The 23,716-nt window shown below is 45.5% G+C and overlaps 11 protein-coding genes across 11 annotated transcripts; 5 read left to right on the top strand and 6 right to left on the bottom strand.

The window, feature by feature from the left end:
- Nucleotides 1–287: 287 nt before the first annotated feature.
- On the bottom strand, nt 288–3,130 carry C8R40DRAFT_905230 (uncharacterized protein). Its single transcript, XM_046236638.1, has 10 exons — nt 2,258–3,130; nt 1,855–2,205; nt 1,456–1,806; nt 1,380–1,404; nt 1,275–1,328; nt 1,185–1,223; nt 1,104–1,123; nt 969–1,052; nt 834–917; nt 288–779 (listed from the first exon to the last, which is right to left on the bottom strand). Exons 1-10 carry the CDS (start codon nt 3,011–3,013, stop codon nt 438–440), a joined length of 2,106 nt encoding a protein of 701 aa, XP_046088686.1. The 5' UTR covers nt 3,014–3,130; the 3' UTR covers nt 288–437.
- Nucleotides 3,131–3,137: 7 nt separating this feature from the next.
- C8R40DRAFT_1094465 (telomeric DNA binding protein) lies at nt 3,138–6,601 on the top strand. The gene is made up of 7 exons (XM_046227660.1): nt 3,138–3,839; nt 3,890–4,327; nt 4,386–4,469; nt 4,523–5,197; nt 5,246–5,375; nt 5,422–6,421; nt 6,481–6,601. Exons 1-6 carry the CDS (start codon nt 3,203–3,205, stop codon nt 6,416–6,418), a joined length of 2,961 nt encoding a protein of 986 aa, XP_046088685.1. The 5' UTR covers nt 3,138–3,202; the 3' UTR covers nt 6,419–6,421; nt 6,481–6,601.
- A 211-nt stretch (nt 6,602–6,812) lies between these two features.
- C8R40DRAFT_1168313 (uncharacterized protein) lies at nt 6,813–10,783 on the top strand (the record flags this gene model as incomplete). Its single annotated transcript, XM_046231159.1, has 13 exons — nt 6,813–7,802; nt 7,857–8,413; nt 8,470–8,560; nt 8,609–8,792; nt 8,847–9,170; nt 9,228–9,301; nt 9,349–9,449; nt 9,503–9,591; nt 9,642–9,805; nt 9,869–9,943; nt 9,999–10,125; nt 10,183–10,243; nt 10,297–10,783. 13 exons carry the CDS (start codon nt 6,813–6,815, stop codon nt 10,781–10,783), a joined length of 3,324 nt encoding a protein of 1,107 aa, XP_046088684.1.
- Nucleotides 10,784–11,025: 242 nt separating this feature from the next.
- On the bottom strand, nt 11,026–11,315 carry C8R40DRAFT_1040258 (uncharacterized protein; the record flags this gene model as incomplete). Its single annotated transcript, XM_046223900.1, has 2 exons — nt 11,026–11,145; nt 11,205–11,315. 2 exons carry the CDS (start codon nt 11,313–11,315, stop codon nt 11,026–11,028), a joined length of 231 nt encoding a protein of 76 aa, XP_046088683.1.
- Nucleotides 11,316–11,565: 250 nt separating this feature from the next.
- On the bottom strand, nt 11,566–13,039 carry C8R40DRAFT_1067777 (uncharacterized protein; the record flags this gene model as incomplete). Its single annotated transcript, XM_046225937.1, has 4 exons — nt 11,566–12,143; nt 12,200–12,297; nt 12,353–12,687; nt 12,746–13,039. 4 exons carry the CDS (start codon nt 13,037–13,039, stop codon nt 11,566–11,568), a joined length of 1,305 nt encoding a protein of 434 aa, XP_046088682.1.
- C8R40DRAFT_905080 (uncharacterized protein) lies at nt 12,945–13,751 on the top strand. The gene is made up of 4 exons (XM_046236637.1): nt 12,945–13,048; nt 13,109–13,189; nt 13,255–13,428; nt 13,487–13,751. Exons 1-4 carry the CDS (start codon nt 13,038–13,040, stop codon nt 13,653–13,655), a joined length of 435 nt encoding a protein of 144 aa, XP_046088681.1. The 5' UTR covers nt 12,945–13,037; the 3' UTR covers nt 13,656–13,751.
- Nucleotides 13,752–13,899: 148 nt separating this feature from the next.
- On the top strand, nt 13,900–15,674 carry C8R40DRAFT_1040272 (putative oxidoreductase C terminal-domain-containing protein; the record flags this gene model as incomplete). The annotated part of the gene is made up of 9 exons (XM_046223902.1): nt 13,900–14,009; nt 14,083–14,150; nt 14,228–14,270; nt 14,328–14,702; nt 14,756–14,899; nt 14,948–15,142; nt 15,196–15,300; nt 15,351–15,529; nt 15,580–15,674. The coding sequence occupies 9 exons, from the start codon at nt 13,900–13,902 to the stop codon at nt 15,672–15,674; spliced, it is 1,314 nt and encodes a 437-aa protein (XP_046088680.1).
- A 48-nt stretch (nt 15,675–15,722) lies between these two features.
- C8R40DRAFT_1094452 (HIT-like domain-containing protein) lies at nt 15,723–16,793 on the bottom strand. Its single transcript, XM_046227659.1, has 4 exons — nt 16,476–16,793; nt 16,379–16,417; nt 16,169–16,322; nt 15,723–16,115 (listed from the first exon to the last, which is right to left on the bottom strand). The coding sequence occupies exons 1-4, from the start codon at nt 16,787–16,789 to the stop codon at nt 15,861–15,863; spliced, it is 762 nt and encodes a 253-aa protein (XP_046088679.1). The 5' UTR covers nt 16,790–16,793; the 3' UTR covers nt 15,723–15,860.
- Nucleotides 16,794–16,880: 87 nt separating this feature from the next.
- On the bottom strand, nt 16,881–20,256 carry C8R40DRAFT_1094449 (RabGAP/TBC). The gene is made up of 12 exons (XM_046227658.1): nt 19,949–20,256; nt 19,771–19,897; nt 19,608–19,718; nt 18,445–19,552; nt 18,319–18,391; nt 18,015–18,255; nt 17,864–17,967; nt 17,707–17,806; nt 17,608–17,644; nt 17,387–17,546; nt 17,314–17,331; nt 16,881–17,260 (listed from the first exon to the last, which is right to left on the bottom strand). Exons 1-12 carry the CDS (start codon nt 20,096–20,098, stop codon nt 17,018–17,020), a joined length of 2,472 nt encoding a protein of 823 aa, XP_046088678.1. The 5' UTR covers nt 20,099–20,256; the 3' UTR covers nt 16,881–17,017.
- Nucleotide 20,257: 1 nt separating this feature from the next.
- On the bottom strand, nt 20,258–21,324 carry C8R40DRAFT_1094446 (40S ribosomal protein S21). The gene is made up of 5 exons (XM_046227657.1): nt 21,283–21,324; nt 21,009–21,094; nt 20,912–20,957; nt 20,687–20,854; nt 20,258–20,637 (listed from the first exon to the last, which is right to left on the bottom strand). The coding sequence occupies exons 2-5, from the start codon at nt 21,021–21,023 to the stop codon at nt 20,606–20,608; spliced, it is 261 nt and encodes an 86-aa protein (XP_046088677.1). The 5' UTR covers nt 21,024–21,094; nt 21,283–21,324; the 3' UTR covers nt 20,258–20,605.
- An 852-nt stretch (nt 21,325–22,176) lies between these two features.
- On the top strand, nt 22,177–23,411 carry C8R40DRAFT_1159593 (uncharacterized protein; the record flags this gene model as incomplete). The annotated part of the gene is made up of 6 exons (XM_046229902.1): nt 22,177–22,377; nt 22,435–22,524; nt 22,582–22,822; nt 22,873–22,909; nt 22,962–23,186; nt 23,243–23,411. 6 exons carry the CDS (start codon nt 22,177–22,179, stop codon nt 23,409–23,411), a joined length of 963 nt encoding a protein of 320 aa, XP_046088676.1.
- Between the last annotated feature and the right edge of the window lie 305 nt (nt 23,412–23,716).

The following is a 23,716-nucleotide window of genomic DNA, read 5'->3' as shown; positions in this document are numbered from 1 at the left end:
GCATCCAAGGCTAAAAGCAATGCATCCTCAAAGGCACAAGCTTCTGATAAACCCAAATCATCTTTGAAGGCAACCGCGAGGCCGAAACCTGCCACTAAGAAGGTGGGTATGGCCTTAGTTTGCTACTTTTGTTTCTAAGAATTTTTCAGGCAACTGCAGTGGCGGCCTAGTAGTTTTCGTCTGTCTCGGTAAACTCCAGGTCGGCTCCTATGTCACAATAAACTTGTTTGGAAATAACTTATTACCATTCTCCGGAGTACTACTAGCATTGCAGCAGCATAAATATGTAGTGCAAATTTTTCGTATCGCTCTAAGTAGCTACAAACTGATGACCTGTTGAACAATAAGTTTCATATCAAGTACGTCCAATTAAATATGATGGTGAATATGTTAGACATGTTTATGAACGTACTTGAATCAAAACTATTTGTTTAAGTTCAACGCCATCTGTGCCTATGGCCTCTTGGCTGCACTCTGACAGCACGAACGGGGGCCGGAGGTTGTGGAGGGTCTGGAGCTGGGGGAAGAGCCGCCGCGTAAAGCGCGGCGCGATGGCGTAGGATGTTATGAACATGTTGAAGATGCGGTTGCATTGCCATTGGTGCGTAAGGATTGTTTCTGGGCATGCCAGGAAGACCGTATCCAAGTGGATCAGCAGCCGCATTGGGTGCTTGCACATGCCCAGGGAATTTCGGAACATCGACCTTGATGTCAGTCTCACTAACGTCTGGATTGTCGCGCTTGTAGTCCTCTAATGCCTTTTCGGCAGCAGCCTTTACCTAATTCATTTCGTTAATTACCACCTCTTGCATTTGTGTTTTTATTGAGCTCACCTCCTGGGCGTGGCGGCTTTCAACAGGTTCCCATAAGGGACATTTTTTGCTGCTGCTCGATCCGGGAGCTCTAGGATTAGCCTGCTATCAGAGAGTGAACATGGGATTTTGAACGACGAAAATGAGAAGACGAACATTAAAATGGTCATAACCTGTTACCTGTTGTCGGCAAACATAACATGAGAGGGTGTGGCAATGAGGACATGTCATTTTGTTACACTGGGAAAAACAATCAGCTATCTAAACCGGGAGAGTCAAATCAAATCTGACTCCTTCTTCTTTGACAAAGGCTATAGAAAAGTGACAAGTAATGAATGAGAATGAGAGTTTGTGGAAGAAATATTGACATACATTTATCACAATGAGGACAATTTCTCATCAGTGCACGAGCTGTACCAGATCGTTAAGCGAGTTGAAAAACAGAATCAAGAAGAGACTGGCTCATCGCTTCCTCAATAAGATGGCGACCGTCAAGAACTTTGTCTTCTTCCATCTCTGCAGAGAAGGGTGGTAAGTATATCATCGCAAGGATAGCAGGTGTATCACCTTTACAGCTTTTTGGGAGATGATCCTGATGGTCATGATCAGATGAGGCAGACGGTGATAGAAGATATTCGTTTACCGTTTTTTTACATTGTCGACAAGTGATTGCACCACACGTTTTCTCATTGCCACAACGAAAAAGCTTCTCATTCGGGTTTTCGATGACACACTTGTATTCGCAGAAGGGACACTCTTCTAACCCTTCCAAACCAGCCATTTCGATCTCCTTCCTCTGCTTTACGCGTTCGTATAGCTCCAGAAGCTTGTCGGAAAGGAACCGACGAAGCTCTGAGACTGGGAACAGAAGCTTACATTCCGACTGATCCATGCAGATGATATTGATGTTGTGTGCACCTAGCAAGTTTTCGGCATAAGAGCTCATACAATCCGAGCAGAAAAGATGTGCATCCGGGCATTGAATCATCTTGTCCTAAACACCGATAAGTGGACATGTGAGCAGGATGAAGAGGTATCATACAAATGGATATGTTGTGAAGCAGCATCCACATTCTATACCATCTCCACATTCCTCGTATTCTTGCTGGTTGACTCGTTCAGCAACAGCACCATCCATCTTGACATCATCTCCTTTCAGTTTTTCTAACAGCCAAGCCCGCTCCTGTTCAAATTCAGCATCTTCTAACGCTCGATGTTTCCCTTTGGATGATGGTTTGTAGAGTGTCTTCTTCGGAACATAGGCGAAAGGTGGACCACGCTGCTGTTCTTCACGGAGATACAGATGAGCAGGCGCATACAGACTCTTGTTGGCATAAAGGATTTTCCGTATGTAAGGCTTAGGAATATCCGGAAAATCGACCATGAGATGCTCCTAAAACCACGGAATCATTAAACGCACGAAAGGATAGGACAACACTACTAACGATGCTCAAGTCGGAATAGTGAACACCACCCTTGTATTCTCGGTCTAACCGCGAATAATCCGGCTCGTCTAAACGGGGCTTTTTGTGGCCTCCTTCATCGTGATGCTGTTCTGTTGACTTTCGCTTTCCTTTCTTGTCAATCTTTGGATATGCTGGGTTTTCGAAAAGTGCGTGAATGACTGCCTCCAAGACCTCACCCTGACGAGTAGTGGAATGCTGCAATATCAGTTCCTCAGCATACTCTGGTTGCACATCGGGAACAAGCTCTAACACTTGAGAAAGCATTGACAATTGAGCATTTTTCTCTGCCTGCATTTCCATGAGTTGATTTTTTTCAACATGGTCACCTTCGAGGTGCTTGAGTGGCACCAGATCAACGACGACGAAGTCTTCGATAATGGAAGGCAAATTGGAATTTCGCGACGGAGGAACGTTTTCTTCGTCGCTTGGCAAGGAATGCGGGAACATTTTCGTTTTCGATTCTCGTTGAGCGGAGGATGAAGGGATATTTTCCGCAGATGCCGAAGTACCAAGTGGCTTCGGAGTCGATTGTGTTCGAGGTAGGGTATGACCAGATCGGGTAACGTCGCGCGACGATTTCTTCGTAGTGACACAGTCCTCGTCACTTGAGTCTGTGAGCTCGATAACGTCGGGAGGAGTAGATGCTAAATTGCTTTTCGTTTTCTCTTTGGAAGTAGTGGACTGGGGACGTGCTGAGCTGCTGCGGGCTCTGGGCCGGTTTGGTAACAAAGACATAAAATAAAGGCCGGCAAGATCTAAGATATATTGCTAAAACCGAAGCCAGCTTGGTTTTCGATGTCCACGTTGAACGTTGAACGTTGAACTTTGTATGTATGTAGTCTTCAAGTTAGAACAAAGGGGTGATTGTGACACGTAAGTGACGGTGAACGAACGTGATTGTGACCTAATGCTCATGGGCCTGGTATGGACGTTCCTTCTGAATCCGAAGTAAGAAACCTCATACACGAACTACAACATCCTGTATCCGATTATCCTACTCTCTCGTCTCTCATAGCCGCTCCTCTAGACTGTCTGTCCCTCCTTCCACCCGTTTATCGGCGCTACAATATTAATTCTCTACCATCGGGCTCTATCAGACTTTCTGTTCATGTTCCGTTGTTACAGCGCGCTCTACTTCAACATGTTCTACCCAATTGGGATTTGGAACTGGAGAAACAGGGAGATTTGACGCTTCTCGACCAGTACTTCTGTCCAGATCTTTTCTCATTTGCTTCCCCTATGGCCGGAGAAGTCGCTGTGCTCGCGTATGCGACCCTCGTTTCACTCCCCATCACAGATCACTCCCTTCGCCTATTGGCCCGTTTGTCTAAAGAATACCCAGTCGATAGGCTTCACACTGCCATCTTTTCTCTGAATGACTCTTCAGCGAAGTCAAATCAGAAGTGGGAAGACTGCATTCGGAATGTCGTAGCAGTCCCTGCAAAAGTAGGCAATTATTGTGGGGCAAGAAAGTTGAATGTCCCCGCTTTTTTGGAGCACGGAGTCTACTTCAATAACTTATCTGTTCGTTGCGAGAGCTTAATATGGGCATCCTCTAAAGGTATGCCAATCTCTGAATCCGCAACATTCAAATTATTCATTGTGGCTTAGAACATTCAGCCTCAATAAATTATCTTCTCACGAAGCTCGTTAAGCTCGGTGTCTTTCCCCCACAGTCACCCAACTCAGACTCCCAGCCTTCCTTTTTCAATGCGACTCTCCCTGTCATTCGATCAAGACTTTCTCAAGATGACACGGATTCATATTCCGCATCGTGGTCGCGTATCTTTCGAGGGTTTGAGTCTTCCTTCGTATTGCAGCATGTGCTAGCGTCTCTCTTCACCTGTTTAAAGTCTCCAGAATTTAGTACAGATGGTTCTCTGTTGGCAAGAGTTTCCGTAAAACACGAAGCCTTCTTCATGAGTAGGCTTTGCCCTATTCAAGCCGACGACGTTGAACTTTGCCAGGCGGTCTCTGCGGTAATGCTTGGCCGCGAGTGGCAAGAAAGTCTGAGTCGTGTTTTCGTTTGTTGGTGGGCAGATAATAAACGTTGGGTTCTTCGTTCTGCCTATCGTTGTTGCTTAATATTCTAATGAGCCATTTGTAGTTCTCTATCTTCTTCTCGAAAACGTTGTTTCACTCTGGTCAAATCCGGATCATATCAAACATTCTCTACTTTCCCGTCATCGTTGTAAATACTACATCTCCCTTTTGTGATACTCGCCTGACAGAAACTGCTCTTAGATGTGACCTCAATTCTTCTTCTCACCATTTCATACTTCCCGTCTTCGTCTCCAGAAATAATCTCTTTGGTTCTCTCCACCAGTTTTATAAATGGAATCAGTGTATACATCAACAGTATGGACAATAATATCCGCCATTTTGGCATGTTGGTCGCGGAAGTCGCCGCACAGCGTGCAGGAAGAAATCTGGACTTCAGGGATTGGGATGGAGACGATAGTGGCAAATTGTGGGCACGGAATCTGCGGGCCTTACTGGTGGTCCGTGACGCGGATGCTGATGCGCGCGCGTTGAACGAAGAAGATAACTTATACAATGTAATCTCGTCTGGGACTGCCCAAGCGGAGAACTCAGAGCCCAAAAAAAAATCTGCCATTACAATCAAATCTGACGAGTATGACTCCGACAATTCTATAACAGGGTATGATTCTACCCCATCCTCGCGTTCAAACTCCCCAACTCCATCGGAGCTGGAAGAAATCGAAAAAGACCCGTCCCTCAATGTTGGCCAGAAGAAAATACCAAGGCCGATTTATCTAGCTCAGTTAGGAGCTATGCTGAGGAGTATGGGTGGGATGGCAAAGGATAATCCCTCTGAAGATGCGGACAGGATCGAAGTAGCTCTGAATCATGCAGAAGAACTCATACGAAAGAAGAAAGATTATGGGACTGAACTTGGTTCGTAATCCCTCCGTGTCGATTTGGAAGGGGCCTTAGACCCAATAGAGGAAAATGCTGTCAATTTGGCATATGGCCTGGCAGGCTTACAAGACAACTACAACCTTGACAGATTCAATGAATTGCGGCAGAACGCAATGAATGCATTAGTCGCGTGTTCCCCTCGTAAGGCTGCACCGTGAGTTATCACCGTTTCCATAATTATATCTGACAATGGTGTATAGGTGTATAATTGAAGAGTTTTTCAAAAACCAATACTCGACTGAGCAAAGATTTGTTATGCTCAACGCTCTAGCCTTGGGTGCTCGAGAGTTGGCCTCTCTACCTACTCAAACTACTAGTCTCTCCAGTGATTCCACATCTTTCCCTAGCAAGCGTTTACCAGGACCTTTACATAGAAAATACCTACCTTCGTCCGCAACGTTGCCTCAGATTCTGAGCGGGATCACACGACAAGCTATCGATAGAGGTAAAGAGGCCACAGAAGACAAAGTCCCCGAAATCGTACGCGAACGGCGATTTAGGGTTCAGCGAACTAAACGTATATCCGAAGTGGATTCATCGACACTCACAGCGCGCAATTCCCCACATAAACAAACGACATTTAATGAGGTCGCAGCCGATTATTTTGTGGCTCCTCTAATTAACCGATTCTGGCTTTTCCTTCGAGACGAACAAACGCGAGAGGCGCGAACAGCATATCATGAAGGCCGGACTAAGTACCATGGCGCAGGAACGGGTCTGATTTTGAACTCCCTGGTTATGACCCACTTCCTACGCACCTTGACCGTTTTGGTACATGCATCCGAAAACACTCCAGAATGGCTGGGATTCCTGGCTCCCGATTCTTTGGAGCTTGCCTTGACATTAGGCACAAAACCAATATCTATCGCGGATAGTTCAACTGAGGATACTGGCACCGCTGAAAAAGGAACGAAAGAGGCATCAGTGCTAGCGTCCGCGTTAGAGCTTGTGCTCATCGTCCTTGATGGGTGTATTCAGTTAGACGGAGGTCGCTCGCTCAGTCTGGACCAGGCCACATTGTTGATGAGTGTCAGTGAGTGGGCTTCAGTCGTTTTCTCCCGGTTAGAGGATGGTATTAAATTGAAGGATGGGGGAGGAGAGCAAGGTGCCAATCTTAGACGTGCGGCTTCCGGAGTTATCTTGAAGGCGGACGAAATAATATCAAAGTATCGCAGATCTATGATTGATATATATTGATAGCTAGTCATAATTTTCGAGTCCGTTTTGTAACTTCTGAACTTGTAGCTACTTGTACTTACATAGCAGTGACCCGTGCGATGCACAATGAGAAGCTCAGTTCCGCTCAGGGCGTCGCGTTGCTCCGCCCACTCGCTGCTACCTTCGCCCGTGCAGTGTTCGTTTGTAACTTATTAGATATAGATAGCACGTGCATTTATGTTAAGACAAAATTTGTCTAGCCAATCGGAATGATTGGACCAAGCAGGGACAAACACATAATTTTTTGTAGTGTTGATAGTTGAATGAACTCGTGTAAGTATCACGTGATGATGTTTTCACGCGACTTTCTCGACTTGTTGATTTCAAGTTTTGACTTGTCTTCTAGTTCTTTTGATTCTCCGCTCACAAGTGTATGTTTGCCTTCCGGCCTGCTCGGTCCTCTTCTCCAGCGAAATCAACCACCCTTCCTCAGCAGCGCCTGCAAGCATCAACCAACTCCGAAGATGTATCCCGCTCTTCGGCTTTTTCAACGGTCCCTGAGCTTGCAGGGATGTCAACTGAAGAAGTCGAGCTTATAGAAGCTATTATAGAACGGGCTGGTCCAACGGCGACTACTTTCCTCACGGTCTTCAAAGCATACAACGACATCCTCCTTGAGCGTGGCTTGGATCCTCACGAGGTCGTATATTACGGAAAGCTGTTGAAGCTGGGCACACTCAAAGGAAGCAGCTGGAAAGAGAAATGGGACGCGATTAAAGTCCAAAATGGGTATGGCACGGCACTACAGGATTTTCTTGTGCCATCGAAGGTCGTCGTTGCTTCTAAGCATCCACAAGTTCGATCTGGTATCATCGTAAATTCTCGCCCAGGACCTTCGACAATACTGAGCGATGACCTATTCTCTTCTGGACTTCGTAAATCGCAAGTATCGGATACTGAAGATGGCTCTGTAGTCGATGAGCCTCCATTTTCCAAGGTCTTCTCTTCTCGTAAAGACCCCAGTCCTTCGGATTTAACCAACAATTCACTGGGTCTCGAATTGGACGAGGGTATTCAACGACCATTCTCTATCCCCGTATCCTCGCATGCTCCATTTCGACGAACTGCTCGTCCGTTGGATCATGATACTGTAGAACCTATCACGTCCACACCACCTTCCCATCGTGTCGTTACTCGAGGTCTTCCAACAAGATCAAAATCTCCAATATTTTCCGAGACTCTCTCTATGAAGAGTGAAAGTCTGCCACTTGCACCCAGGCGCAGAAATAGCGCTATTAACGACGAAGACGCTTGGAAAAAGGTTGCAATGATTCAAGATGAGAGAGAAGCCGATAGGTTCAGAAAGGATAGACTCATCGAACGTTGTTTCAATGTATGGAGGCAGGGATTTAGGTGGATAATAGTGAGATGTATTTTCATATACCCAATGCTCGTATATTTATGCATCTGATATCAGACCACAAACGAGCAAATCGACGATGCCCGAGACAATCTACTCCTTCGAAAACTGTTTCAACGCTGGCATCAACGAGCTACTTTCCATAACAACATGTATGTACGAGTTGACGCATTTGCTAAGAGACGTTGTCAACGCACGTTTTTCGGGATCTGGAAACAACGTATGAAACATCGAGCAAAGGAAAAGCAGCAAAGCGAATGGCGTCAGGATATGCGTATGAAAATACAGATTGTGCGGAAACGACGGGATGAGAGAATCTCAAAAGAGGCTTGGGTTAAGTGGGGGCGATCTCACAAGCTGGTTATTGCAGACCAGTATTTTGACGAACAGCTTGTTGTGCGGCTTTTTCGACATTGGAGAACGCGATTACGACAAAATCATGAGAAGGAGGCTATTGCAGATGATATGTCTTGCAATCGCATGGACAAAGTTGTAGAATCATGCTGGGATCACTGGCGAGCATCTACCGACTTCTCTCGTATTCAGAAGGTCGTGTCTGAGAGGGTGGGTTTGAGAATCGTTTTCGAGGCTTTCGACACATGGAAGAAAAAAACGTGTGTGTCTCGCGTCTTGCAGCCCATACATCCAATCGTGATTTCAAACTTTATAGGTACGACGTACAGAGGGCAGAAGTATTCTACAATGTGAACACCACCAAAAAATTCCTTCAGTCGTGGAAGACCGCCCGAGATCGGATACGAGTGAGTTATTTGATTGTTTTCAGATTCGACGCTCAAGCCTTCCGGCAGAACTTAGAAATTCGTGCTGATAAGCATATAATCCGACAAGATGATGTTCTTTTGCGCGCTGTAATGCGTGTCTGGAAAGCACATGAACGTGGTCAACTTTTGGAGAAAGTCAAAGCATCTCGAATGGCAAAGACGGTTTTAGCTGTTTGGAAAGTTCGAGTGGATCATCAACGCTTACTTGAAGGTTAGTTGGCTCTACTTTCGCTGTCTTTTCCACTTCTTCATCATTTGATTTTAGGCTCTGCTCTTCAATTCTGCACACGTCTAAATTCGAGTAATGCCAAAGACGCACTTTCTTCTTGGCGTCAAATCCTAAAAGTTCGTCAGAATGCGCATTCCCTTGCAGTCCATTATTACTCCGAGCGTGCTCTTCGTCATGGACTACTTCGATGGCGTTTACAACTTCACGTCAAACTGAAACTGACCCAGAAAGCCCGAATAGCTGAAAAGTTTTTGGTACTTCACAAATCGTGGAACCATATGAAGGAGCAGTATCACGGGCGAGTCGTCGAAAGGAACTTCCAATCATTTCAACAATCCAAGGTCAAGAAAATTTTCGATGGTGAGCGTACAGAACGAAAAATCGATAAATATGAGTCTCAATTTTGACGTTCTTCAGTCTGGTTAATACTCAGTCAAAAGTTGCGACAACAGCGTCAAGCGGAAGAGCTAATTCTTGAGCAAGTCCGCCGAGTAAGTGTCCGCTAATCTCTGTTTGGCAAAACACTAATTCTTCACAGAGAATTCTGAGCAAGTCTTTGACTCACTGGACCAATCGCGTCATTGAAATGAAAGTGCGAGAGCTAGAGGTGTCACAACGTAATGAGACTGCTCTTCTAATGTAAGCCCAAGTCGTTCTCTGTTCAGTCAAACATCATAAGCCCGGCTGTCTAGTTCGGCTTTCAAGAAATGGAAATGTGTTCAGGCGCGGCATGTCGAAGAGTTGGGTCTAATGGAGAGCTATCAGGATATTAAGCGGCATGGTGAGCTTTGAAGGTACATAGAATGATGGAAATTTCAATTTCGATTTCAGAAAATGCGCGCAAATTTTTCAACAAATGGCTGCTTGTCGCCCGCACCGCTCGCCATCGTCGTGGGGTCCTGCAACAAAAGGAGGAAGAAGTCAAGCTTAGGACAATAGAAATAGGTTGGGACAGATGGCGTGAGCGATTTCAAGAGGAACGTCTCAAGCCATTAGTGAGTCTTATACTTTGGAACCTTGTAGTGATCAAAAAATGACCGACATTATATGCAATATAGGAACAAATACTTCTCCTTCGAAATAAAGAAGCGCTCAAATATCGTGCTTTCGCGATGTGGTTCTCCAGGACTCAGGTACTATTGATCTATCTATTACCGAGCCTCTCATGTCTGATAACTCACATTCTAGTCACTTCCTGCCATTCATTTTGATTCCAAACGCGTGAAAACTAAGTACTGGAAAGTCTGGATGAATATTATGCCTCGTGCTCTCCAGGCAAGAACAGCCAGGGAAATTGACAGGAAGGCGATCCTTAGTGAGTAAATGAATGTTATTGATCTGTGTCCGGTATTTTATGTTGTCTTCTTCATAGAAAGATTCCTTGGCAAGTGGTTACAAGTGTATCGCACTAAGCTCTCTCTTAAGGCCGTTGCGTGAGTGGTTATTCATGCAACTTCCTGAGATTCTATCCTCAATTTTTGGACAGACGCGCGAGATACTTCCCTGCTCCGACCGCACTTGCACTTACTCCCAGATCTTCTCTCTCTCGACCACTCATGCCTCCTTTGTCTTATGCCCCACGAAACAGCGCTTATCGAAATAGATTCCCCCGCCGGGCAAGCCGATCTATTAGCCCTGAAGAAGAAACACTTGCTCCGAGCAATGTTCTGTCCATTCCGCGATTCACTGGGTTGGGAAATCGCCTCAAAGCGCCCACAAAGGCCAGATCTGAAGTTAGCCCCACCCGCACTCTCATTTCAGATATACCTCGGACTCGAGCTTCCAGCCCGGCTCGGTCAAGCAAGTCCTCAGCTCCTGCGGCGTGGTATATGAGAGATCGCAGTCCAGCAGCTCCTCCGTCTTCAGCAGGGGGCCTCGAAGAACGAAGTAGTTTGTGGCAAGAACTGCAAGATGTGCGCAGACAGTCACAAACCCCATCAGAAAAATCCCGTCCTCCCAGAAAACCACCTTGACGATTCACGTTGCATTTCCAGACTACCTATATTTTATCATCTATCTATCTATTACATCCTATGGACTGCCGTTTCTATGTGATTTTATAACTATGTACTTATGTTCAATATGTAGATTGTACGGATATATATGTAATGGACTTCATTAAGCTTCATTACTGAAAGAATACCCTCCATTTTCTGGAAAATTCATGCGCTAAGACTCTGAAATTCGAAAATGTATTGGATTGGATTCATTTTACTCATGAATTGCGATAGTATTGCCATCCAACCCAGTTAGCGATCACAAAATACGCTCCAGTAGGAATGATGAGCAGTACAAAGTACTTGTAATGCGTATCTTCTGCTAATGCATCAAGGACCTGGAAAACAGTGCTATCAAGACTGAATCGGGGCAAGTCAAAGTGTTTACTAGACTTACCGCATTGCCTCTGAACGGAAGAAAAGCGCTAAATAGGACGGAATAGCTTGCAATAACAAAGAAGACTGCTGTAGCCGCGATAATTAAATGACCGATATTCAGCGATATCATTTAAGGCTTTTTTGCAAGGAAGGAGTCACGGGGAACAAGCTGTCGTGTCTTCGCCGAGATGAATGTAAGGAAGCAAAACGCGCAAATCTCAGAATTCACACGATTCTAAAATTCAAACTGTGCACCAAAAGACACATAGGTACAACACGATTTGAGTTGCTCAGAAGATTATACGTGGCCATACATAAACGAGCGAAACAACGTATTACAGAAAATGAAACCGGTTGGACGTAAGGCGTATGGAAAGGTTTCAATTCATTTGCCACTCGAACTGAAAATCTAATTGGTCTTCGGATACCTCCACAGCTGGAACGACGGTATGCTGAAGTTTAAACACGCTTCGCCCTGGAGTAGATTTTGCATTACGACGTAGATTTTTTGAGGAAGAGACCAGAGACGATTCGAGATGGGCAGACAGATTAGGGGAGACTGGATTGATAACTGAAGAAATAGGATCATATCGACGACTATCACTGGTGTGTCCAAGCGGAGAAGCAGCACTGGAACGCGATGTAGAATGATTTGAAGCTAGGAACCGATCCTTGGCCACCACATACGCATCCAGGATAGAGTGCTTCCCTCGCAGCTTTGTGGGATTCAGACCCGTACGATCTTTTGTCATCTTGAGCACCGCGTCGAGCTTTCTAGTTGTCATTTGGATGAGAGACTGCACTACAGTATTGGTAGTGAAGTCAAGGTCGTGACAGTCTTGTGACAGGCGTCGCTCAAGCTCTGAGCCAATGATGCGCAAGCGATCGTCGTGAAGGGAGAATAAGGCAAGGTGTTCCGCACGACGACTCCAGTATGAAAAGAAGGCTTTAGACCAGCCTAGATACATAGCATAATGCTTGACCTTTGAGAATCTACGTTCGTGGGATGCTTACCAGAAAGTGTAAAGACGTTTGCTCGAGTAAGGACAATTCTACCGTTGGGCGACTTGGACCAGGTATGAACGGCATAATTGACCTCGCTGTACGCAGGCCTGAATATATGCCAGTGTCAGAAGGAAGCAAACACGAGAGTGATTCTGCACGCACGGAAGCAACTTGCGGAACACTTCCTTGATAATTTCCGTCTTGACTAGAAAATCAATGATACTAGCTTTTTGCTGCTCTGAGGATTTCCCTTTATCGACGCGATTTTCGATGAAGATATGCCATTTCATGAAACCAAGATGATGTTCCAAAAATAAAGCAACGGAGGGATCTCCGAGGCGTTCAGCGTATTCGAGCTCTGCTTGATTGATTTTGAATTCACAGATAGTGGTATTTACATCACCCGAGACTCGTAATTTGTGACCATCGTCTTGGCCCAATGGCTTTGCCTTGAATATGTGTTGCAAGAGATCCGTGTGCGCTTTGAGCTCGTGCTTCTTTGAATGGGTCACTCAATAAATAGTATGAATTCAAATGCCAAAATTGTGTACCGACCTCACCCAGGTTGGAAATCTGGCGATCTTCAACGGTGATAGACTCATGCGAGGTGGCCATGGACGTATTTTCCTCGAGCTTAGAGAGTGTCCTAGGAGAGTCTGAAACTTGGAAGAATCCTTGATGAAAGTTAAGCGGGAGTGCCAGATCAGGAAAATCAATAAGAAAGGGATCATTGAGGAAGTTTGCATTTGTCAAGTGGTCGACGAAGGAAGGTGGATTGGCAGAATCTAACTGTTGCGCTTCAGTAAAGTCAGACCACGAAAGATCAGCGAAGACATTATAGCAAGCCATGGAAGACAGGTAAGTTCAGAGGAAGAGACGTATCGGGCCGGAAGCGCCCAGTTGTAAAGTACTTTATAGCTTTGCAGGTTACCGGTTTTCGTTCTCTACCATGTCCACCAATTTGGATCCTTCTCAAAGCGAGCATGATGCTCCATCTGGGTCAGATACATCTCAATGCTCACACTGTTCATTCCGTTTCTGATATATCACTACCGGAGCAGCAGTCTCGTTGGCGCAGACCGACCAGAATCCTCAGAGCCCGTTGCCGCCACGTCACACACACAGGACACCACAGATAGATCAACATTAGAAGATGCCTCACCATTACTTCCCCAGATCAGTCCTGACACCGACTTTGGTCTTGACCTTCATTCGATCATCTCAGCGGGCGATCCAGAGTGCGCTGTCCTTTCGTTTACCGTACTACAAGTCTTTAATACCCAACAAACTCTATAGGATGGATAAAGTAAACAAACGTGCGTCAAATGTGCAGAAACTCGCGCAGGAGAACGAAAAGCTGAAGGAGGAACTACGGGCGATGTCTCAGAGACTAGAGGCGGCAGAACGCAGGAGACAGGAGCTGGTTCGGAAGAAACAGGCTATGAAAGAACCTCCCTCAGAATGAACATGGATCGCGAAGCAACAAATGTAAACTAATTATTTTATATACCCAGTATATACCCTCACTGGAAGTGAAAGATTTTGAGATGCTGGGCTAGCAGGATGACGTTAGATCACGTGTTGCAATTTTCTCGGTTAACCTCCACCCTATCGGACCTTGCAACACAAAACCGTCTTTTTCCTTCTACCATCCAACAAGTTTTCGAAACTTTTCTTCTCGCGTCAAACCCCCAAACATGTCGAACCCGATGTCTCCTACTCATCGCAGAGGCTCAGAACGCCGTGCCTCGGACAGACGAGGTTCCTCCTTCTCTCGTCGAGACTCGATCGACCCAAGGAAACTCGTGCCTATGGACAAGTACTGTCTTTGATCCAAACCATCGTAATACATCGCTCAATGCTGCTGTCTTCTGTACCTCTTTTTTTTACAGAATGACCCATATCTCTGGTACCGATGACTTCAATGTGGTCTTCGTCGGTGCTGGTAATATTATGTTTGGTCAGTCTTATCGATGGATATAGATATCTCACAGACTATCTATGTTTCTCTCTGACCCTCGATTTGCTATCTAATAGGCTCCGAGGAAGGTCCCTGGAACCATTCTTTCCGTTTTGAACAGTACGTATTTCCTCAAACATGTCGACACCTATCAACCGACTAACAGTGTCTCTTCAGCAAACTCGGTCGTCGTCTCAAGGTCGTTGCTCTCATTGACCCTGCTACCGAGCGTGCCAAAGAAGTCCTCAGGAAGAAATGCGACTCCTTCGTCTTATCCGCCTACGAGAATACTCGTATCTACAAAAATTTTGACGATTTTCACAAAAATCTTCCCAAGAGCCTTCGTCCTCGTGCGTTCGTTGTTGGAAGCCCCCCAATGTTCCGAGGAACCCTCCAGTCTGGCAGAGACATTGAAGTCCAGATCCTCAAGCACTATCCTGGTGTTGCTCTCTTCATTGAAAAACCCATCACGACCGGTCCCGTTGAAGAAATCGAAGAAGGTTACAAAATTGCTAAACAAATTGAGGAAAGCAAAACCATCTGCTCCATCGGGTATACTTACTCCTCTGACTCCGAAATTGCCCGCATTAAGGCTATCCCCCTAGATACATGCTCCGCTATCTGAAAGCAGTGCAGATGATGAAACATATCATTGACGAAAACAATCTGACTGTGATGACCACTATTGCTCGTTATGCATGTGCGTATGAGGCCATCGCCAAGCCTGATTGGTGGGACAAGTCCAAAAGGTAAGCATGGTATCTTTCCTGGGTGTTCTCATTTTGACCTTCCTTCAGTGCTGGTCCAGTTATCGAGCAAGGGACTCATTTCTGCGATCTCTCTCGCTACTTCGGTGGAGAAGTTGACTACAGCAGCGTCGTTGCCCATTCTCTTGAATGGGATGAAAACGCAGGTCAACTCTCTGCAATGAAAGTTGATGAAAGCAAAATTCCACCGGAAAACCGTATCCCGCGTGTCACCTCCGCTACATGGTTTGTCTACATTTACATTTTTTCTTTTTCGGAGGTTGCCAACTTTTATACAGGAAATACGACAGTGGCGCGGTTGGAACCTTCACGCACGTTGTTGCGTTGCAAGGCACCAACTACAGCTGTGAGCTGGAGGTATACGCCGACGGCTACTGCCTTAGGTAAGGGAATGTCCTTTCGTTTTAGTTGTCATTGTTGAATTCTTTCTCAGGCTCGTGGATCCGTATGTTCAGCCTGTTCTGTACGTTCGTAAGCCCGGGGACGACCACGAACAAACCTACCGATTCCCTGATGACGATCCTTTCTTCTCTGAGGTATCGAACTTGATTGACATCATCGAGGATATAGAAGAGGACCCAGATGCTGCTTGCATCTTGTCCAACTACGAGGGTTTGCCATTCTTTTCATCCGCCTAGATTTATCTTGATGATCATTTGCAGATGCTGTGAAGACTTACGAACTGACTTGGGCTATTCGTAAGGCCAGCGAAAAATCTCGGGCTGCTAAGTTAGAGGCTAGTCGTAAAGCCACCTAAGGGAATTGAACAGGAGATGTTACTACTAGAAATGTTAAATTTTATGAAATGCTTGTAAATTAGTATCTATCATTTGTAGACAAGCGCAGAAGTTGACCCAAAGAACTTGTGTAAAGATCACTGTGTACCAAATCGTACATAAGTAACCATCTTGCATGCATGCGTATCCGCTACGATGATAGTAATTCAGCTGTCTAGCTTGACTTTCTTCTCAGTGCGTTCGAATTCACTCGTCGAGTCATCAGCGGTTTCTAGCAACTGTTTCTCTTCTTGTTTTCTTTTCCTCTCCGCCCTCCGCTTTTCTCGCTTGGATACTTCATTCCACTCCTCCTGTAAGTGTGCTTTCAATGTCGGTATGTTTTTCATCGGGGCCTCACACTTCCAACAGACCAAATCTTCTTTCAAAAGCTTCTCGTATGCTTTCTGGTCTAATTGAACCATCTAAAATAAGAGCGATATGGTTTTGAACTAAGGTGAAAACTCCGTCAACGTACCTCTCGGTAATAGGAAGGTTCGCTATCGAACCAAGAGAGTACATCATCGATGTGAAGGAAAAAGCCTAATTTCGGATGGAAGGAGTTGTAGTGCTTCTTGTTCTTCAGTCTCTCCGAGCAGAGATCGGAAGATATCACATGAAGATGTAGGTGGCTAGCTTGAAGGTCAACGTGACGAACATCGGAAATCCCACAAAGAGAAACACATACTGCATTGAGGGAGCACCGTGAAAGCCAATCCAAATAGGCCTACGCGTCATTCCATAAATACTATCTTCCCGACTGGAAGGAATTTCGAACCCCCTACCATTTGAATCCATACCGTGTCTGCATCTCTTGCTCAATTTCGCACTTGACCCCCTGTGCATCCTCATTGAGTGCGTTCAAAATTGTTTTGGCCTCTTCCTTGTCGCGCGCAAACAGAGTCTTGAGACTCTCCAAGTCATCTATGTCTATCGATGATCCTGATTGCACCCGAGGCAGGACGAGAAAGTGAAAAATAGACTTGGGAAAACTATCATAGATTGTGAGAGATTTGGAAGAGCTGGAGAACAGGATAGATGAAGGTATGGTAGAGGGCACTTTTTGAGCGTAATTTCGAAGAATGAAGAGATTTGACATCTGTACTTATGTTATGTAATCACAAACCGTCGTCGAATGACCGTGCGACGTGACGAATAATGAGCGCCGAATGCATCTTAATGACACTTCCCTGCAAAATAGTTACAAGGTTATAGACGTTTCTGTCGGGAACCTTACTGAATCGGCACCAATATTACAGCTACTACTACTAGTACTACATATTCTACTGAAGATGCAAGCGGGCGTACGATTAGCGTCTATACAAAATCAAGTCCTTCCTGCTTTCAACAGATCCCTCAAATATTCAGACAACACTATCTTTGTCGATGAAGAGAAAGGCTCGCCCGCGACGTCGGTTCCGCGATGACGAAGTCCTCGCAAGGATGATGATGATTCTTCAGCCTGTCGTCGATCGATATCTGCCACGAGTTGAGCGAACGAAAGGAACAGCACTTCCGCCTGGGCCAAGGTTGAGTCGAGTTCGATTGCCATGCTGAGTTCGTTGCAGTACTACGAAAGATAATCAATCTTTGAAGCGAAGAGAGACATGTTGTCAGACAAACCTTCAAGATTTCGTCGAACTAGAAGTAGTTCATGCGTTTCAGGTACAGTATAGATAAACACTGTGATACTCACCTCGACGAGGTATCTGATAATGATATCTCTATGTGACTCTAGGATCGCTAACGCAACGAATAGGACAAAGTAATTGCTGTAATAATCCGACCATAAGACCTCCCATAATCTCAGTACTTCGTCGAAAGGAAATTCTCGCTTGAATGCGATTAACACCCAGCTTCAGAAAACAAAGGAATCAACCAAAATTCAAATACCCAAGTAATACTGAGGAGATTTACCGAAAACAAAAGAATAGGTTGAGGGCATCGGCTTTTTCTGCATAGCGTGAACACGATGTTAGAATCTTCAACCGTCGTGATACTTTGGGTGCGACATACCAAGGTGTCGATAAAGTTCAGGATCCATGACCTCTATTAATTGCTGGAGCGTCGAAAGCTGCTTTTTCATGCCACTTTGGTCTCGAAGGAAATTTTGTTTCTGTCATTTCGATAGATATTTTTTAAACTTGTACAAAGATGAAAAATGTCTACTTACCATACGGTTCATGACCTCCACGAAGCACCAAAAGGTCATTTCCTCCTCCGCTTGCATCACAACGTAAATGGGTGCGCAAAGATCTGACATGCCTTGCACATATCCTGATGCAAGTTCAGAAGGTGGGAAATACAAATACAAGAAAGCTAACCTAGCTCCCGTTCGTATAGATTGTATGTGAGTAAGATTCCGGCAAGACGGTCGATATGCTCATTGCTCGGTGATTGTGAACCTATGTCAACTAGGTCCGGGGATATGATGGAAAATCGCTGAAGACGCGCTTTTTCATCGTCTATTTCTGATGATTTGCTGGGAAGAGTTTCGGAAGGTGTAGAAAACAGTGGTTGCGTCCGATCTGTCCTACGACAGTCTACGTCGATGCGATGTCGTTCCTGATTATACGGGACAATTATTTAGCTAGGGTATTATAAGAGGACAGAGCGTACAGAACTAACATCAATGATATCCGGTCTTTCAAACACCTCGGGAACGCCACACCATTGGTCTTTGAGGGCATGATATTGTTTTCTGTATAACTTATTCGTGAGAAGGATACGATAGAAACGAATCTGAAAACATGCCTCTTCGCTTCCCATTTGGCGTCTCTCTCCTCTCCTGTAACATCCCATTCCAGCACGCCCAAAATGAATGGCCATACTATTTGCCTCAGCCTGCCTTGGTCGGAAACGCCCCTTCTGAACACCTCTCGTTTCATCTCTTCCAATCTCACTTTTGGTCGACCATCTACTCCGAACCAATCGAACCAGCACTTCTGGTCGATTGGATGAGCTGGGTCTCTTGACGTAGTCGGAGTGGGAAGATTGGATGCAGAATGTAGCAACTCGAATACTCCCAAAGAAGATGTCTCTTCCGTCACACTCGAAGACACGGAGGTCCCAACAGCTTGAGATTCGCGCCTCCTAGCTCGTTCACCTTCTTCCGCCACGATCCTTGCCCACCGCGCCAGATACACCCTAGCACTCTCAAACTCTCCCACACCACCCTTTTCAACCCAGCTCCCCCACTTCAAATCTCCGTTGACATTGACAAGACTCTTGACAGGATCTGGTAAATGGGGAACAATAGGCTTGGCAAGTGGATGGGAGAGAATGTTTTGGGCTGCATGACGTGTCGCTCGCGTGATATTTGAGAAGGACTGGAGCAGAGCCATCCGAGCTTGGGATGATGATTGTGCATTAGAGGACATTGACCCGAGAGAACGATGGAGAACAGAAGATCGATGTGAATAAGGGTTTGGAGATAAGGAGGATGTCGGAGGAGGAGAACTCAAGGGTCGAGGTTTGCGATGTGCTGGGACAGGTGAATGAGAATTCGCGTACGATGACTGGGCTAATATATCATCGACAGCATCATCATCAAATATTTGTGTCGAGTGAGTTTCGATGTCTGAACGTGACGGGTCAACAAGAAATAAGGAAGGCTGTAGATTTGACCGCAATACGTGAGCATAACATTTCAAGCGCGCGATAAAATCTTCGCCACCCCAAGAGCTGGAGGAATTTATAGGCGATGACAGAGACGGTGGTGGAGGATAAGCGGTGATACTTGATCCCGTATGACTTTGTGGAGATTTCGGTAGAGGCATCGTGAAAGAGTGCGATTCGTTATCGTGGAAATAGAGGGTTGGTAGCGTCGTTCCGCTATAAAGATTGATGTGTATCGATCCGTCTATTGGAATGGGGTAAGAGGACATTGAGAGGACGATTAATTGAGTCATACATACGCCAGGATGAGAATGAAGGGGGATATACAAGCAGAGAGTAGATTTGGGTAAGAGAAACAGAGAATGCATACGATTCTGGTCTTTGTGTCGGCAAGTCAATCAAAACTACGTCTGTCATCGTTGTCAGAAACGATTTCGGTTGGGGTAGTTTCACAAAACTAACCGTTATCTTCGTCGTCTAGATCAGCTTTCTCTTCTACCTTGACAAACTTATCCCACTCAGTAGCGCCTCTTTCGTTTAAAAGAGTCTCTGGGATCCAGGCCAGATAATACGATGGATTTGGAGCATCCTACGATATGTCAATATGTTCCAACGGTAAGAAATCATCACTCAAACTTACCCGTTTCACAAGAGAGATGAACCCAGGAATGTTATCTCTAGCATATGCAGTGGGATTAACATAAACTTTGGACTTTGTGTACAACAGACGGTATTTGGAATCTTCATTTGCGGAAGGTTGCGGAGGATCGGTTCGCTTGATCTCAACCATGGAATTTGTCTGGATAGCTAATTAGAGTTGGTAGTAGAAAATTTTGTTCAAAACACACAGAAGAAGTAGAGATAGTGCTTTCAGATGGTGAGGAATGCTGAAAGAATGTATATTCGTTCATCGTTGCTGCGGTCGAGCCTGGTCGAGTTCCGAAGGCGATGACGCAATTACAGTCAGATGGGATTCCACGTGCAAGTACAAACTATCTAGCCGGGAGTCTGAGTACGAGCGAGGTCGACTGGCTTACGAACGAGGTTATAAGACGCGTATACAAGGTACATACATAGGCCTTACAATATTAGTTTTACTAGGGCAACCCAACTGCCAGTGGTGGAATGATAGACTGATGAGATTTGTTTGCCAGACAATTCCATGCATAAATCATGCAGTAATGCGTCAACCGCTTGCGCTGAAGCGGCAACTGCTAAATGGATTTCAAGAAGCGTAATACAGGGGGGCGGAATAAGGGATAGCGAGATGAGATTGAACAAAGCCAGTGTCTACAGTTTACTTTTGGTATGACCAGACATTGCGGAGCACTGGAATTTCTATCAATAATAATCGCAGGAAGATAGAACAAGGACTCACAGCCAGCCTTGGTTGCCAGTCGGTTCATAGAGTCATCGCTTTCTCCCTGAGACCGCACTTGACCACATAATGCGAAGGTAGTGGTAGTTGGCAATGCGCGACCGTTAGCGTCAACGTCAGCGATGGCAATTTGAACCGACGCATGATCCTTGGAGGTAATCAAACGGTCTGAGAGTTGGCAATTTGGTCAGGTAGTGTAATCTTGTAATCAAATCCCATACTGACTTGTTGCCGCACATTTACGGGGGACGTAGAGATCGACGAGAACACCCTATTTTGTGTCTCAACATGCAGCTTCGAGCAGATAAACGCGAATACGCACCTGGTCGTTTTCCATTGCTGATTGTGTTTTTCGGCTTACGAGGGCGGAGGGACGAAATTAAGCTAACGTGAGAACGTTCGAGCGAGCTATACAGTATCACGTGAGCGGTAAAAATTAGCCCGGGGCCCCGACGAAAAATCGCTACATGAATAGAGCTCATTAGCAAAATCACTTTTCGACGTGAACTGAATTGGTTGGAGCCTGTTGGAGCTGTTCTCAACCAATCAAATCCCCTCGAAATTTGCTGCTAATAAGCTCTAATCATGATACTTACCCTGTACTTACCAGATCCATTGTGCGCTTGAAGGATTTCTCATAGTTGTTGTTTAGGAGAGACAAGTTACAGGCCGTTCTTTTTTGCGTACTTTGGATGAAAATCATGAGCTATTCTGATTTGCTTTACTTAAGGTTTGCTCAGGGTCTGCTCGATACTAGAATATGTAAGATTTGCATTAAGAGCATTCCTCACTTGAAGGCGAGTTGAAATATGTACTTATTGTGCTCCAGCTTGGCTAGTCTCCCAAGTCAGACTCGTATGTAGATTATCTTATCTTATCAGAGATTACGCAAGAGACGTCGTTGCAAGCTTGGCTGAGAAAGTCAAATTCGAAGTTCGTGCTTTGTGACCCGATCCAGTGGATTTCCTTCCAGTGAGCAACGCCGCGATTGATACATCGGTTCTGCAGATATCTATTTAGTGATCGACCCATGGGACTCCGAGGGAGCCTACTTATAAAACCTTGGGAAAGAAATATCAGTCTCCCAGTAAAACAGTAGGTCAGAAGGGCAATGTAGCATACCGCTGAATAGAGGTGCGGTCACTTGCGCCTTCAATCCTACGGCTCCGCCGAAAAACGGAATTCTAGACGTCGATTTTGCCCGTCAATAAGACTCACTATCACGAGTATTGCTTGAATTTGACTGGGTCTAGTGGCTCCGCTTGGGATTTTTCTCCTAAGTCTGATGCATCCAGTCCTTACATCCGCGAAAGATTGACTTCTGAACCCCTAGTCTAATTCCATGGACCTGGTTACACTGCGAAGAACGTCATGCACCGCTTTTGGATTTACGGCTGCCACACAGGCTGCTACTAGTATTCCCTCACACACACATTTTCGCGTATTTATAGCAGGAACTTCAAAGACTAGATGCTCAACTTCTACCAACAATGCGTGTCTTTCCGGCCGTTCTTGCTCTTGCTATGTCTGTGTCTGCGGAGCGCTTCGTGCGCTTCATCTCAGACGACGGTCAGATTTATACAGGAGATGCCATCCTATCTGACGGAACAACCGATGCATCTAAGAGTACTTCAGCTCGCGTCATACAAGGAGACATCTTTAGCAATTTCACGGTCACTCAAGAGATCAAGGTATTTGTAACAAGCCTTTGGGGACTTTTTGAATGTATGCAGATATTGTTTTCACAGAATATCACAACTTTGTTAGCTCCCATAGCACCAGAGAAGACAAGGACAGTTCGCTGTGTCGGATTCAATTACGCTGCTCATGCCGAGGAAGTACGCGTACATCCAGCCACCATGTAGACTCAAAGCACTTACTTGTGATCCCTACAGGCAAATATCACGATTCCTGATTTCCCGATTCTTTTCTTCAAACCGTGGACCGCTCTTGCGCCTCCCAACGGCCAGGTTCCCGTTACGGAAGGATACCAAACTCAAGGGAACTTCACCTCCGAAATGGACTACGAATCCGAGCTTGTCGTCGTCATTAGCAAGGCTGCTTACAACATCACCGTAGACCAAGCGCTTGACCACGTCCTGGGTTATGCATCTGGCTATGATGTGTCACACAGAGGTTTGTGTACAACGTTGAACTCATGTTAGCATCTCTTGAATGTATTCCAGGATGGCAGATTGACCGAGGAGGATTGCCTCAGCCTCAGTTAAACCAATTCTCACTTTAAAGTTGACCCTACATTGATTGTTACTTACAGGTTTTCCATGGGCAAAGATGCTGATGGCTGGGCCCCTTGGGGACCAGCCATTGTCACAAAAGATATCATTCCGAACCCTCAGAACCTCAGCATTTTTGCAAAGGTCAACGGCGTGACAATGCAGAACGATACAACGGCGAACATGCTTTTTGGCGTTGCAGACCTCGTTTCGTTCTTCTCCATGGGTATCACTTTGCTTCCTGGTGATATCATTTATACTGGAACGTAAGTCGGTTTCTCTCTGACTTGCATGGTCGTATTCTGACTTTTGTATGCTTCAGTCCATCAGGTGTTCAGCTAGGGAAAGCTGACCCGGTCTGGTTGGTCGATGGTGATGTTGTCGAAGTGGGTCTTGAAGGCTTGGGTACTTGCACGAGCACAATCACTAACTCGAATGCAACGGAGTCTGCGTTTGATCCCATCCTTGGATTTACTGGTGTGAAGCAGTGAAAAGTATTTGTGTAGTGTACTCTGCAATCCACGAGTCTTCGATCAAGATTGCTTTTTCTATATCTGTAACGTATGAGCACTGAGATCAAAATTAAACATGTCTGAACCATATTATGTACAGTACCTGCTACATGTCTTCTCTATCTTGGAATGTGCTCCCTCATTGCCTTTTACCGAGTTCATTTAGAATAGGAATGAATGTAGGCCCTGGTATAAATATAAACACACCCGCGAGTATGAGAGTGGTGGAGAAGGTAGGAGAGATCCCGAGGGACGATCTTTAAGAGACGAAAGCGTACCGCCGC

This window comes from Lentinula edodes, assembly GCF_021015755.1.
Source record: "Lentinula edodes strain Le(Bin) 0899 ss11 chromosome Unknown C8R40scaffold_9, whole genome shotgun sequence".
In the NCBI taxonomy this organism is placed as follows: Eukaryota; Fungi; Basidiomycota; class Agaricomycetes; order Agaricales; family Omphalotaceae; genus Lentinula; species Lentinula edodes.
Note: the sequence above shows the minus strand (reverse complement) of the source record. Positions and strands in the feature narration are given on the sequence as shown.

Coding starts and splice junctions, on each gene's coding strand:
- C8R40DRAFT_905230 (XM_046236638.1), bottom strand. CDS start 3,013: ATGTCTTTGTTACCAAACCGGCCCAGAGCCCGCAGCAGCTCAGCACGT. Junction 1,405..1,455: donor GTCGACAATGTAAAAAAACG/GTAAACGAATAT, acceptor CATGACCATCAG/GATCATCTCCCAAAAAGCTG. Junction 1,053..1,103: donor CCTTTGTCAAAGAAGAAGGA/GTCAGATTTGAT, acceptor TGTTTTTCCCAG/TGTAACAAAATGACATGTCC.
- C8R40DRAFT_1094465 (XM_046227660.1), top strand. CDS start 3,203: ATGGACGTTCCTTCTGAATCCGAAGTAAGAAACCTCATACACGAACTA. Junction 3,840..3,889: donor AATATGGGCATCCTCTAAAG/GTATGCCAATCT, acceptor ATTGTGGCTTAG/AACATTCAGCCTCAATAAAT. Junction 5,376..5,421: donor TCCCCTCGTAAGGCTGCACC/GTGAGTTATCAC, acceptor AATGGTGTATAG/GTGTATAATTGAAGAGTTTT.
- C8R40DRAFT_905080 (XM_046236637.1), top strand. Junction 13,190..13,254: donor GAGCATGATGCTCCATCTGG/GTCAGATACATC, acceptor CCGGAGCAGCAG/TCTCGTTGGCGCAGACCGAC. Junction 13,429..13,486: donor ATCTCAGCGGGCGATCCAGA/GTGCGCTGTCCT, acceptor CAAACTCTATAG/GATGGATAAAGTAAACAAAC.
- C8R40DRAFT_1094452 (XM_046227659.1), bottom strand. CDS start 16,789: ATGTCAAATCTCTTCATTCTTCGAAATTACGCTCAAAAAGTGCCCTCT. Junction 16,418..16,475: donor ACACGGTATGGATTCAAATG/GTAGGGGGTTCG, acceptor AATGACGCGTAG/GCCTATTTGGATTGGCTTTC. Junction 16,116..16,168: donor AACCTTCCTATTACCGAGAG/GTACGTTGACGG, acceptor CTCTTATTTTAG/ATGGTTCAATTAGACCAGAA.
- C8R40DRAFT_1094449 (XM_046227658.1), bottom strand. CDS start 20,098: ATGGTTGAGATCAAGCGAACCGATCCTCCGCAACCTTCCGCAAATGAA. Junction 18,256..18,318: donor AAAGACCGGATATCATTGAT/GTTAGTTCTGTA, acceptor CCGTATAATCAG/GAACGACATCGCATCGACGT. Junction 17,645..17,706: donor TGAACTTTATCGACACCTTG/GTATGTCGCACC, acceptor CACGCTATGCAG/AAAAAGCCGATGCCCTCAAC.
- C8R40DRAFT_1094446 (XM_046227657.1), bottom strand. Junction 20,855..20,911: donor CCGTAAATGTGCGGCAACAA/GTCAGTATGGGA, acceptor GCCAACTCTCAG/ACCGTTTGATTACCTCCAAG. Junction 20,638..20,686: donor ACTGGCAACCAAGGCTGGCT/GTGAGTCCTTGT, acceptor TAGAAATTCCAG/TGCTCCGCAATGTCTGGTCA.